Raw genomic sequence first — 13,298 nt, forward strand, 5'->3', positions numbered from 1 at the left:
AAGTTTAGATTATAAATATGAAAATTTATAAAATTAGAGTGTTTTTGAATTAATAGACCTGAAAAATATTATACATTCACTTAATCTGATTCGATCATGATTTAATATATATGTGTATGGTTATACTAGGGAAAATGAGTATAATTAAAAAATTTAATATATTTAAAAGAATTTTTAAGAATATTTAAAAATATTTAATATATTTAAAATGAGTATAATTAAAAAGTTAATAAAAAATTATATTTTTAATATGCTAAAAAAATAAAGTATATAAAAATTATAGCACAGAAAAATGAGTATATATATTACATATATTAATTATAACAAAATTTTTAAAATTAATAGTTACGCTGAGGGTTATTAATGTAATTCTACCTCTAAATATATTATTTAGCATTTTAGTTTATTTATTTTTTTAAAGAAAAAAGAAAATTAAACAAGTGCCTTCAATAAGAGGTTAGCATATGTTCTCAATCATCCATGAAAAGCAAGCCAGAGAAGAAGATTAACCCTTTATTTATTTAGTATGAATTATTTTATAATAATAGAATTTAAATGAATTTTTTTTAATAAAATTATATAAAATTTCAATTTGTTTTAAAATGATTTTTTATATTAAAAAAAAATTTATTTTAAATAATAAAATTGAATTTTTTTTATTCTACATAGTGAGTTTGAAAAAGGAAAGGATGATACTTGTTTTCCCAGTCCAACAAGGCAATGGTAAACCAATAATTGAGAAAAGAATAATCCTTTTTATTATAAATTGTAATGTTTTGATTTCAATCCTTACATTTGCTTATGTTTGCTATTTCTTTATTGATTTGAAATTTCTAAATTTTCAGTTGGAATTAAGCTGTTCAGAAACAAGAGAGGTACGTTCATAATCCACTCTCCCCCTCCTCTTATTGTAAGATTATTTTCAGTTAATATATATAAATATTCAATGTGCCTAAATTATTTATATTCCTTACTATATTATTTAATTCATACTTATATTCAAAACTTTAAATTTTATATGATAAAATTATTTAAATTTTATTGCAAAATTCAATTTTTTTTTATTTAGTGCAAAATTCAAAATTAAATAATTTTATTGAAATAAATTAAAGTGAGTGATAAAAATAAAACATAACTCAAAATTGAGTGATTCTAGCTAAAAAAATTATATAGATATATGTGGTCGTGGATATTCACATTCATAATCCTCTTATTGTAAGATTATTTTCCATTAATATATATAAATATTCCATGTGCCTAAATTATTTATATTCTTTCCTATATTATTTAATTCATACTTATATTCAAAACTTTAAATTTTATATGATAAAATTAAATTTATTTTAATTTATCATAATTTTAATTAAGAAAATTAAATTGAATCTGAAAAGGTAATAATAAATTATAATATAGTTTTTAAAGTTTTATTTAACTAATAAAATAATATTTAAAATATATTTTTTTATTTTAATAATATCTTTTTTATTAATCACATTATTCACTTTTCATTTTTATTTTTATATACCTATAGTAGTTTAATAAAAATTTAAAATATAAAAAAATTTTAATATATAAAATATATAATTTTTTTATTTAATATTATGATATGAAATACAATTTTTTATCTCATCAGTTAATAAATTAATATATATCATAAATTTACTTGTTGTTATATAAATAAATAAAATAAAAATAATAAAAATATTAAATATCTCAAATAACTTACGATAAATATAATTAATATATTTAAATTTTTTATAAAAATGGATAAATTTACATATTAAAAATATAATATTTCATTTAATTTAATATTATTAATATTAAACATAAATTTTCATATCTTAAAAATATTTACATAATTTATAATGGTGAATATAAATGTTTAATAAAATATTTTAATATATAATATTTATATATAATATTTTATGTAATAAAAATTTATTTGTAATAATTATTTATTTAATATTATAAATGGTAAATATAAACTAAAAATATACCATGTGAACTAAAAATTTTCTAGTTAAAATTGATTAAAATAAATAATTAAAATTGAGATAAATATAAAAATTTTAATTTTATTATTTAAAATTTTAATATTAAAATATAAATGTGAAAAGTGATAAATATTTAAATTTTTTATCAATTAAAAAATTATATTGATTAATTTATAATTTTATTATCCATGGTTGTTGAACTTTAATATATGTTTCATTTCTACGACTAAATTTTAATTTGTTTCAATAAAATTATTTATTTTTTATTTATTTTTTTTAAATATAATTTTAACCTGCGATAACAAATTTTTAAGTTACCAAAATAAAAAATAATTATTTAGTTTATTCTTTTCACCACTCTTTTTTATATTTAAAGAATTTAGCAATTAATTATTCTATGTTAAATGAAATCTTAATTTAATAAATTTATTAATATTTTGGTTATTATTTTATAATTATTTGTATTCCTTTTTATTATTATTATTTTATTACTAAAATAATTAATTCAAATTAAACTTAAATACAAAATAATTTTAAAGTTTTAGTTTTTTCATTTAGTGCAAAATTCAAGTAATCATATTAAAATTAAAATTAAATAATTTTATTGAAATAAATTAAAGTGAGTGATAAAAATAAAACATAATTCAAAATTGAGTGATTTTACCTTTCGTGGATATTCACATCACTTATTTAATTTTTATAACTAGTTAAGTCCACAGACATGGATGTTGTGACTTGTATCGCTGGAAAAATTGGAGAACTCTTGGTTGAGCCAATCGGGAGACAGATTGGCCATTTTATTCACTATAGAAGTAACACTGTGAAACTCCAGGAGCAAGTTAAAATACTTGAAGGGGTGAGGGATGACTTGCAGGTATCTGTTGATGCAGCAAAGAGGAATGGTGAGGTGATCAGAAAAGAGGTTCAGAATTGGACATCAATGGTTGATGGGATTCTATCAGAGGCTAACAAACTTCTTGAAAAGGCTTCCAAAGTAAGGTTTCATAATTTGGCTACACGCTATCAGCTAAGCAGGAAAGCACAAGAGAAAACAATGGAAATTGAAAAACAGAAAAATGAAGGCAAGTTTGATAGAGTTTCCAATCCTGCACCTCCGCCACCATTATTGTTTCCATCTCAAGAAGATATTGTGATTTTCGAAAGCAGAGAACGACAAGTAGAGGAGATTATGGAGGCCTTGAAGGACAACAAAACCAACTTCATTGGGATATACGGAATGGGAGGGGTGGGTAAAACTACCCTGGTGAAACAAGTTGTTAAAAGGGCTCAACAAGACAGGCTGTTTCCTACTATTGCAATGGTTGTGGTGTCACAAACCATTGAAGTGAAAAAGATTCAAGACCAGATAGCAGAGAGGTTGGGTTTGAAATTAGATGAGGCTAACGAACAAAATCGAGTAAGCCGGTTGCTGGCTAGATTGAAGGAAGAGAACAAAGTGCTCATTATCTTGGATGATATTTGGGCTAGACTCGATCTTGCAACTGTGGGCATTCCACTTGGCCGTGATCATGCAAGTTGCAAAATTATTGTCACAACACGTCGTAAACAAGTGTGTGACGCTATGGTCGACACAAGGAGTGAGACTGCAAAAGTCATCCCTATTAATATTTTATCTGAAAAAGAATCATGGGTCTTGCTTAAAAAGAATGCAGGCGCTGAGATTGAGTCTCTGACTTTGAATTCTTTTGCAAAAGATATTCTCAGAGAATGTGGAGGCTTGCCTATAGCTCTTGTAACAGTGGGAAGGGCAATGAGAGGCAGAGATCCTGATGAATGGCAAGAGGCAGTTAGAGAGCTAAGGAAATCACAGCCAGAAACCATTGAAGGGATGGATGAAGATGTGTACAGATGTCTTCAGTTCAGCTATACTTACCTGAAAGATAAGAAAGCCAAGAAAGTTTTCAATTTATGTTGTTTATTTCCTGAGGATTTTAACATCCGTATAGAAGACCTGGTAAGATATGGGTTTGGACTGAAAATATTTGAAGATATGAGAATGGAGGATGCAAGACGAAGTGCTCATTCCATCATAAAAAATCTCAAAGATTCTTGTTTATTATTGGGAAGTGATGAGGAAGGCTGCGTAAAAATGCATGATGTCGTGCGTGATGTTGCCTTATCAATGGCATCAGATTATTTTGTTAGAGATGGTGTCAAAAAGTTGGAGGATTGGCCAGATATGGAAGAGATGAAGCGTTATACTGGCATCTCAATAATGCAAAATCAGGTTGCTCAATTTCCCGATGTTTGGGATAGCCCAAATCTCAAGATATTATTGATGGATATTGAAAAAACTGATTTAGTTCATTTGGAGGAGGCGATGGACATGCCAGCAACGGTCTTGACAGGGATGAAAGCCCTTCAAGTTTTTCATCGGAGAGATAGTAGTAGGAAAAGTTATAGAGCACAATCTTTTCGGTTCTTGAAAATAGATTTTAGTCAATTAAGCAATCTTCGGACGTTGATGCTTCAGTATTATAAGATTGACACCACTCCAATTGGGGAGCTGAAGATGCTTGAAATTCTCAGCTTGAAGAATTGTCAGTTCCGAAAGCCATTCAATACAATAGGGAAGTTGACTAATCTAAGGTTACTGGATGTGGAATTTTCTTCTCTTGATGGCGACTCTTCTTCCATATTTCCAATCGATGCTATGTCTACTCTGTCCCGATTAGAAGAATTGTACTTCCTTTCTTTTGATATGTTAAGACCCCCACAGTTCCCATTTTTCCTTTCTTTTGATATGTACCCATTTTTCCTTTTTCCACGTAATTTTCCATCCTTCGATGACTTGAACATAACAGTTTTGAAAACCCTTTCTCGCTTGACCACCCTTACAATTCACATTCAAACCATTCCCGAAGGCTTTATGTTCCCAGAGTTGAAGGTTTTCAAAATTCGTTGGGGAAGCCGGAGACGCCTTAGAGTAAAAGAAAAGCTGATTAATGCATTTTTATCTCAAGTTGAAGGATTTAATTATTTGGGTCTTTGTGGTGAATTCGGGGGCGGGAGTAATATCACAATTTCATCACTAGTTTGTATGAAGCCATTAATGCCAAGAACAAATTTTCTGTATTTAGATTCACTTGAGGAGTTAAAGAATATCAATCCTTGCTTATTGTTAGGTGGTTTAGATGCTTTGAAGATACTAGTGATTGTCAATTGTCCTAGTTTCGCTTACTTGATGAACGCTGAAGAGGTTCTTGGAAGGTATGCTTTGTTGCCGGAACTGGAAGGACTGTGTTTTGAGGATTTGGACACCTTCAAAGCATTATGCAATGGTGAACTACCTTCTGGAACTTCCTTGTCTATGAGGAAGCTCAAATACTTGACCTTTTTTAGATGTCCAGAATTGTTGAATATTTTCACTTTACCCAATCCACAGCAAGAATTCGAGCAGCTCCAAGTTGTTGAAGAGAAAGGAATGAAGAACATATCGAAGGGCCCCACTGAGTTGTTGCATCTGCCCAAGCTACAAATCGTATGCATTAATGGGTGCCAGAAATTAAAAGTTATATTTCCTGCTTCTATTGCTCGAGGACTAGAGCAGCTGAAAGAACTTGAATTAGAAGACTGTGATCAATTAGAAGCAGTTATTGCAGAAAGGGAAGAAGAGGAAAAGAGGATTGACAAAGTGGTGTTCTCTCAATTAATAAGCATTAGGTTATACAAGCTTTACAATCTTAAAGCTTTTTGCATGGATAACTTACCTTTGAAATGGCCAACCTTGGAAGAGTTATCTGTGGATTCTTGCCCTAAAATGAAGACATTCGCGGCTTCTGATGGAAACCAGATTACACCGAAGTTGAAGGAGATCAAAATAAATACCAATTACATAGAGTTTGATGGAACAAATTTAAACACAATTATGAAATATCACAACAAAGAGGAAGTACGTACCGTTTTATCATTTTAATTGTGTTTAAACCTATAACACAGTGTTTGACCTTCCATATGTTTGTATTTGTGATTCATGGAGTTGCAGATCCAAGCGATGAACAACTGAAGGTGTGTCCAATGTTAGAAGGCAAGACAAAAAAAGAGGTATACTGATTGAAAATGATTAAGTTTTTTTTGCATTAAATTTCACTACAATTCTGAAGAATTTCTATTCTTACAATTTTTTTATTTTTATTTCAGGTGCAAGGTTTTTAATCCTTACATCATTGCAGCCAGGAGTGGCAAATGGCAACATGGAGTACTTTATATTCATAAGATGTTCAATGTTAGACATTATTTATTAATTGTGATGTCAATATTATTTTCATAAATTTAGCGTGCCATATCTAGTACTATTAAAAATGAACTTGCTGATAAATATATTATGTTTTTTATTACTATTTGTGGATTTCAAATGTAAAAATACAAGAATATAATAATAAATTTTAGCCTCTGTAGTTCTTATTTCTGTTTTCATTTACAGATTTTATAGATCTCTAATTTTATATTATGGATGAGATTCTGACGATAAAAATCACATCACAGTGCTGATGCATTTAGAATTAATTTTAGAAATTCAAAAAAATATTTTTATGCCATAAAAAAATAAATTAAATTAAATAATAATAAATAAAAATTTTTTAATTAATACTAATTTAAATAAAATTAACCAATGAAATAAAAATCTAGCTAAGAATGTATTAGTTTTTTTTTTTTTTAATTAAATAAGTGCCTTGTATAGGAGGTTAGCATATGTTCTCAATCATTCATGAAAAGCAAGCTATAAAAGAAGATTAATTAATTTTTTAATTAGTATTAATTCAAATGATAAACCAATAATTAAGCTAAGAATCCCCTTTTATTATAAATTGTAATGTTTTGATTTCAATCCTCACATTTGCTATACTTCTATTCTTCATTCTTTTGAATTTCTTTCTAAGAAATGTTAGATTATAAAATATAATAATTAATTTTTTTAAAATTAAATTAAAAAAAATAAAATTTGAGAGCTATTAGATTTATTTAGATATACTTATTATTAAAATATTTTTTATAAATAAATATTCTGGTAACATTTTTTCACTTTATATCTGATTTTATATATTTGTGAGTGTATAATAATTATTTTTTAGAACAATATTTTTTATATTTTTTAATGTTTGAATATTCAAAAAATTTAATTAATAAAAAATATTTTCTTAGTAAAAAAATAAGAAAAATATTTTCTATAAAAATTATTTTTTACTAACAATATTTTTGATTGAAAATATTTTTTAAATATAAGTTATTTTTATAAATAAATAAAAATTAATGGTAAATTTTTCTATTTAACCTATAATCTAAAATATTAAGACTCTATTTATTTTACAGAAAATATTTTTTAAAAAATAATTTTTATATTTTCTAACATCTGAATACTTAAAAAATTTAATTAACGAAAATATTTTTTTAAGAAAATAAATCACTTTAAAAAAAAATTTTAAAAAAAAAATAAAGTATTTTTTACATTTTATTCTTATTAAGACTTATATATATAAATTTATTCATAAATTTTATTTTTTAAATAAAGATTAAGCAACGTAAAATAAATTATTTTATTAAAAATATTTTTTTATGAAAAACAGCTTTTTTTATAAAATATTTTTTAAATATAAATTATTTTTTAAAAATAAACAGGACTTAAAAGTTAAAATATTTGAAAGAAACAATACTAAAACGTAAAATATTTTAAAGAGAGATCATAGATTTAAACCGGTAAGTGAGATTAGTAAATATTTCATTTATTTCTTAATTTTTATTTATTTATTTTTATATGTGGTAATAAACTATAATTATTTTAGTTTAGGGTAAATTTTTTTATTATTTTTTATATTATATCTATTTTAATATAAAATAAAAATATTAAGTTTCATTAAAATAATAAAATTATTTTTAATAATATATAATTTATTAAATATTAAGATATAATGTGAATTGTTACTTAGAAAAAATAAATAATTAATGAAAAATTAAATAAAATAGCTTATCATAGTCAATTTACACATGGACAATAATGTAAAAATTTGAAAATTAACAATATTTTAGTACATTTGAGAAAAGAAAAATAAATAAATACAATAAACAAAGAAAATAATTAATTACTCTAGAAAAATTACGAGTTACTTAATACTATTTTCATCTCATAATATTTATCGTTTAAATTAATTAATAACATTTAATTTTAGAAAAATATATAATAATTTATTTAAAATATTTTTAGGTGGTTATAATTTATTCACATATTAATATTAAATGATTTATAAATTATTGATTCAAAAAAAAAGATTTATAAATTAATAACAGTATAAAAAAATAATTAATATTATTTTAAAATTTTTAATGTGATGAATAATCTGAAAAAACAAATCATTAAATACTTAATTTTTTTTAAGTGATTGTTAATACTTCCCTTGACGTTATTATTTCTCTAATAATTACTATAACTATCAATTAATCTGAAAAAATTATTGGTCCGTGAAAACCACGCGTCTTGTGATTCGTTGGGACTAGTCACCATAACCAAAGCTGGAACACTTCCTTGCGCATGTTAGCTGTCCTGCGGGAAGCTCCTCATTCCTTTTACTTTCCTACGATTATTCCAAAACTCTTGTGCCGATCTTCAAAAACGCTTTTGCGGAATTCTTCTTAATCATTACGCATCTTGGGTCTCAAAAGTTTTAGCCGAATCGTCTCATTGTCTAGAGATTAAAGGAAAATTATATGGCTCAAGCAGTTGAAGAATGGTACAAGCAGATGCCTATTATCACTCGCTCGTATCTAACAGCAGCTATTGTCACCACCATCGGTTGTTCCCTGGATGTATGTTTCCTCTATCCCTTTAATCCGTCGTGATGAGCATCTTCTTAAATTGGAATTGAATATTTGTTTGGGCAGAAAGAGTTTTGCTTGATTGTTTGATAGTTGATAATTTTGTTTCTAGACAAATGGGTCTTATTGTTTTTAGCTGATTTCTAATAGGGTTTGTTTTAATTTTGCGAATTGAAGCCATTTCCTTTTCATGTTCTATGTGAATTGTTTGTGCTTTTCGGTTTATTGCTCAAACTTTAATTCTATAATCAAAATTTTGGATTTTGAAAGTTGTATTTATTTTTTTATTTGTTATATCTTATTAATGACTAGGCTACTTAATTTTGGTTATTGTGGCCATTGGTACGACAGTCATTTTCCCACACAGTATTAACCTCGTAGTTCAAGTTCAAGGCAAACCATCCATGTTGGAGTTAGAGGATGTGTCAGGAAGGAAAATAACCATCCTTATGGGTTAGCTTCAGAAGTAGAATTATTTTCAACAACATTTAGAGTACTATTCATGTCAATCAGTCTACCCCTTTGGGTTTGGGTTAGTGAACTTGATTAGTTTGTTATGATTTTGTATTTTTTTTTCCTTCGATCATGTTTGTATTAGCATTGAAATTTCAAGTGGCCTTGTTCATCTCTTCCTTTTGTAATTTTGATCGTCTGCATGTATACTTGCACGGTTGAAAAGCTTTAGCAACTAGTCGTCTTTTCCTCTCATTTTCTTTCATTTCCTTTTCTTTGTAGATAATATCTCCTCATAATTTGTACTTGCATCCTACACTCGTGGCTAAGCATTATCAATTCTGGCATCTCATCACCAATTTTCTGTACTTCCGGAAAATGGATATTGATGACTGTTGGATTTCTCCACCCCGGTTCAAGGCCAGACCCAAGATAACAGTCCATTATCCAGAGATTTCGGAGCTTCACATTTGTATCCAGTCCGATCCACTCCGCCTTGGGACCGGACCTTAGTTAATTTCTCCAATCAGGCTGGCCCAGCATGTCCGGCCCAATGAACAGAATACACTTTGGACTCAGTCTTAAATCTGCCTTTTAGCCCAGCCTGGAACCAGAAAGAAGATCTCTCCATCTGCCTTGTGGACCCATCCACACGTGCGCTGAGGGAATCAAAAGCCGTTACGCATGAGGCAGGTACCCGATATCCTCGTATGTCCGTATCAACGTAGCAGGGACAGGTGGCCCAATGATAGACGGTTTGTTATACGTCACTAGCAGGCAAGAGGAAACAAATAATGAGAGGAATGGGCTCCTTGGAGGCCAAGTTTTTGATCACTTACAGAACCTCCGTAAAACCCTTGTAGAAAAAATCCTATTTTTCTGGATCTCAGATCATCAATTGGCGCCGTCTGTGGAAAACGGAAGGAGATCTTTTCATCACCGGAAGTTCCACCTTTACAAAACCCACTGAGATCCACGATGGCTAATCACAACGAAAACAACGCCGTTCCAAACGACCTGAGCTCTGCCCAAGAGGGGCAGCAGTTCTCCTTTTCTAGTCCTACAACCCCAAATAACCAACCACCCATTCCTCTCAACCCCTCACCAAGCCTGGCTGGGAACGTGCCCCCCACGGCCTTGTCCAACCAAGACCTCTAAACCATTGCCCTCCAGCTACAAAACACCGCCCACTGGTTGTGGCAACTAATGTAACAAAGGGGCCTCAGTACCCCCGTAAATGCGGTGCCGGTGGTAGAAGAGCTCCAGACCAATGAACCTCAACCTACTCTTAACCATCATCAAACCAATAGCCGTGAAGTTGGGGAAGAGGAAGAACCGGAAGCTAGGATCCATGGAAGGAGGGTGAGAGAGATGATCGAAAATGATGGGGCTGATAGTTATTCCGCCGGAACAACTAGGTGGACGAGGAGTGAAGCGGAGGAGGAAGAACACCGCCTGGAGAAAAAGCCCAGGCAGGAGGAGAAGAACGTAGACCAAAAGCTGCAGGAACTGAGAGAGCAGCTCTTAGCTGAGTTGAGATTGAAGGATCAGGATCAAACTCTCCTACCCACCTCTTCACCCTTCTCGAAGTGGGTGCAGCAGGAGACTGTTCCCAAGAAGTTTATGATACCACCAATGGCGGCCTATGACGGAGCCGGAAATCCCCGGGAGCATGTCTTGAACTATAAAACTTTCATGGAGCTGCAAACCTTGTCGGATGCCTTGATGTGCAAGGTATTCCCAACGACGCTCTCGGGGCCAGCACGGGCGTGGTTTAATAATCTCGAGTCCGGAAGCATCAACAGCTTTGGAGACCTGGCCACTCGCTTCATCAGCCGGTTTATCGCCGGGGTGCCTGCAGATAGGAAGACGAGCTATCTGGAGATGATCCGGCAAAAGAGAGATGAATCGCTCAGGGAGTACGTCGCTCGTTTCAACACAGAGGCCCTGCAGATTCTCGAGCTCGATGAGGGAAGGGCGGTAGAAGCCATGCAGAAGGGGACGACCTTGGCCGAGTTCTTCGGCTCTTTGAGTAGGAAGCCTTCGACCTCACTGGCCGAACTAATGAAACGGGCGGAGAAGTATATAAGGCAGGATGATGCCTTAACAACAAGCAGGTTCGCTAGAGGAGCGATTGATAAAGGGAAAATCCTGGAGGATCAAAGGCCAGAAAAGCACGAGAAGAAACATGGCAGAAGGCCTGAGCCATACAAACATCCCTGGGAGCGAAGGAACCAGAAGCCTCTCCCCCCGGGGTCCCAGAGCAGAAGTCACTCCCTCCATGGGTCCCAAAGAAGCCGACCCCACTCAACGCTTCTAGAGCCGAAGTGCTCATGGCTGTCCAAAATAAAGAGTTCTTTCAATGGCCCAGGCCTATGACGGCAGAAGCAAGCCAGCGAAATCCCGATAAGTACTGTCAGTACCATCGTACGCACGGCCATGACACCAATAACTGCTTCCAGTTGATCACAGAAATCGAGAGGCTGATAAAAAGAGGGCACCTCAAGAACTTTGTAAAGAGGCCGGAGGAACAAAGGCCTTAGCCGAACTCAACACATCAAGCACTCAGGATAACGGGAGCAAGTCCAGTAAATGATGGATCCAGTGGGACCATCAACATGATTACTGAGGACACAGGAAGTCGGAAACCTGTCTACCTCTGATCGAGACGTCGTGGAAATTACACCATGTGGACGGATTAGTGATGAATCGTGCTCATCTTTCACACTTTGGATAGTCATACCGGCTGATGTCGAGACAAGGTACGCCTAATTTGACATGTGCCATAAGCGTTAGGAAAACTTACGAGAGCAAATATTATTTATTGAACTATGCTCATTGTATGAAGTAATACTGTTATTTAGAACTAATTTTACGTTCATATAAGGTATGAGACTGAATAACAAGTGCGACATATTGTTGGTGAATATTATTGAATTGACGATGAACATCCTCGCCATATACGCTTTGTGCAAGCTCTTATTTTGCAGAAAAATCCTGAATTCTTCAGAAGACCCTGAGACATAGAGACCTCAGAGGTGCAAGGCTGGCGAGGATCTCAAAAAGACCTCCCGGAGCAAAAATGGCCAGGATCTCGTAAGATCTCCTGGAGCAAAAACGGCCGGCGAGGATCTCAAAAAGACATCCCGGAGCAAAAACGGCCAGGATCTCGTAAGATCTCCTGGAGCAAAAACGGCCGGCGAGGATCTCAAAAAGACCTCCCGGAGCAAAAACGGTCAGGATCTCGTAAGATCTCCTGGAGCAAAAACGGCCGGTGAGGATCTCAAAAAGACCTCCCGGAGCAAAAACGGCCAGGATCTCGTAAGATCTCCTGTGTAACGACCCGGAAATTTGGACCGCTACCGGCGCTAGGATCCAGATCGGCGTAAGGCCGCCGGGACCCGTAGCAAGCCTAACATATAACCTGTGAACCTGTCTCATCCCATACATGATCATACAAAACATAAACCTGTAGATTTCCTCATACATCAACCAAGCTCAAGCTGTACATAAACATAATCATAAACATAACCTCCACTGGAGCCCTCATCAAATGCTCCAATGGGGTATCTCATCATACATGAACTTGGTTGAAACTTAACATCATATATCATAACTTAAAGATCATGTACATGCCAATGGGATTAACAACATATAATGGTCAAGCACAACTCTAACCTCAATAACAAAACCTGAAATTACATACTATCATTATACAAAGCATTCATTACAATATTTGTCATGTCCACAGTTCTAACCAACTATTACATCCAACTGACTTCTACTCTGACTGACCGCCTGGTCTACCCTGTACCTGCACATCTGGGGTTAGGGGAGAGGGGTGAGCTATAAAGCCCAGTGAGCAGAATAGTGAAAACATTATATTCTAAAACATGCCTTTCATGGAATGCAACATAGCACAAACAAAAACACATCAAGGATGAACTTGTCACCAATGGCCCTCTACATGGTCCAACATGGTCCAACTGTGCCAGAACGTAGAATGGGTCCTGGTCTTTCTCT

General features: G+C 32.2%; 2 protein-coding genes across 6 annotated transcripts; both read left to right on the top strand.

Moving 5' to 3' along the window:
* Positions 1 to 684: 684 nt before the first annotated feature.
* Positions 685 to 6,359, top strand: LOC110602929 (probable disease resistance protein At5g63020). Of its 4 annotated transcripts, none has more exons than XM_043952023.1 (4): positions 685 to 875; positions 2,702 to 5,907; positions 6,001 to 6,059; positions 6,156 to 6,359. In XM_043952023.1, the coding sequence occupies exons 2-3, from the start codon at positions 2,716 to 2,718 to the stop codon at positions 6,019 to 6,021; spliced, it is 3,213 nt and encodes a 1,070-aa protein (XP_043807958.1). In that variant the 5' UTR covers positions 685 to 875; positions 2,702 to 2,715; the 3' UTR covers positions 6,022 to 6,059; positions 6,156 to 6,359. The 4 variants fall into 4 exon arrangements, with proteins under 4 accessions (XP_043807958.1, XP_043807957.1, XP_043807959.1 ...); XM_043952022.1 differs by having other exon boundaries at positions 2,707 to 5,907; XM_043952024.1 differs by having other exon boundaries at positions 2,714 to 5,907.
* Positions 6,360 to 8,520: 2,161 nt separating this feature from the next.
* LOC110602932 lies at positions 8,521 to 12,333 on the top strand. 2 transcript variants are annotated; one of them, XM_021740537.2, is made up of 3 exons: positions 8,521 to 8,813; positions 9,174 to 9,354; positions 9,558 to 12,333. In XM_021740537.2, the coding sequence occupies exon 3, from the start codon at positions 10,647 to 10,649 to the stop codon at positions 11,652 to 11,654; it is 1,008 nt and encodes a 335-aa protein (XP_021596229.1). In that variant the 5' UTR covers positions 8,521 to 8,813; positions 9,174 to 9,354; positions 9,558 to 10,646; the 3' UTR covers positions 11,655 to 12,333. The 2 variants fall into 2 exon arrangements, with proteins under 2 accessions (XP_021596229.1, XP_021596228.1); XM_021740536.2 differs by lacking the exon at positions 9,174 to 9,354.
* Positions 12,334 to 13,298: the final 965 nt, after the last annotated feature.

The sequence above is a fragment of the Manihot esculenta genome, chromosome 16 (genome assembly GCF_001659605.2).
Source record: "Manihot esculenta cultivar AM560-2 chromosome 16, M.esculenta_v8, whole genome shotgun sequence".
Lineage (NCBI taxonomy): Eukaryota > Viridiplantae > Streptophyta > Magnoliopsida > Malpighiales > Euphorbiaceae > Manihot > Manihot esculenta.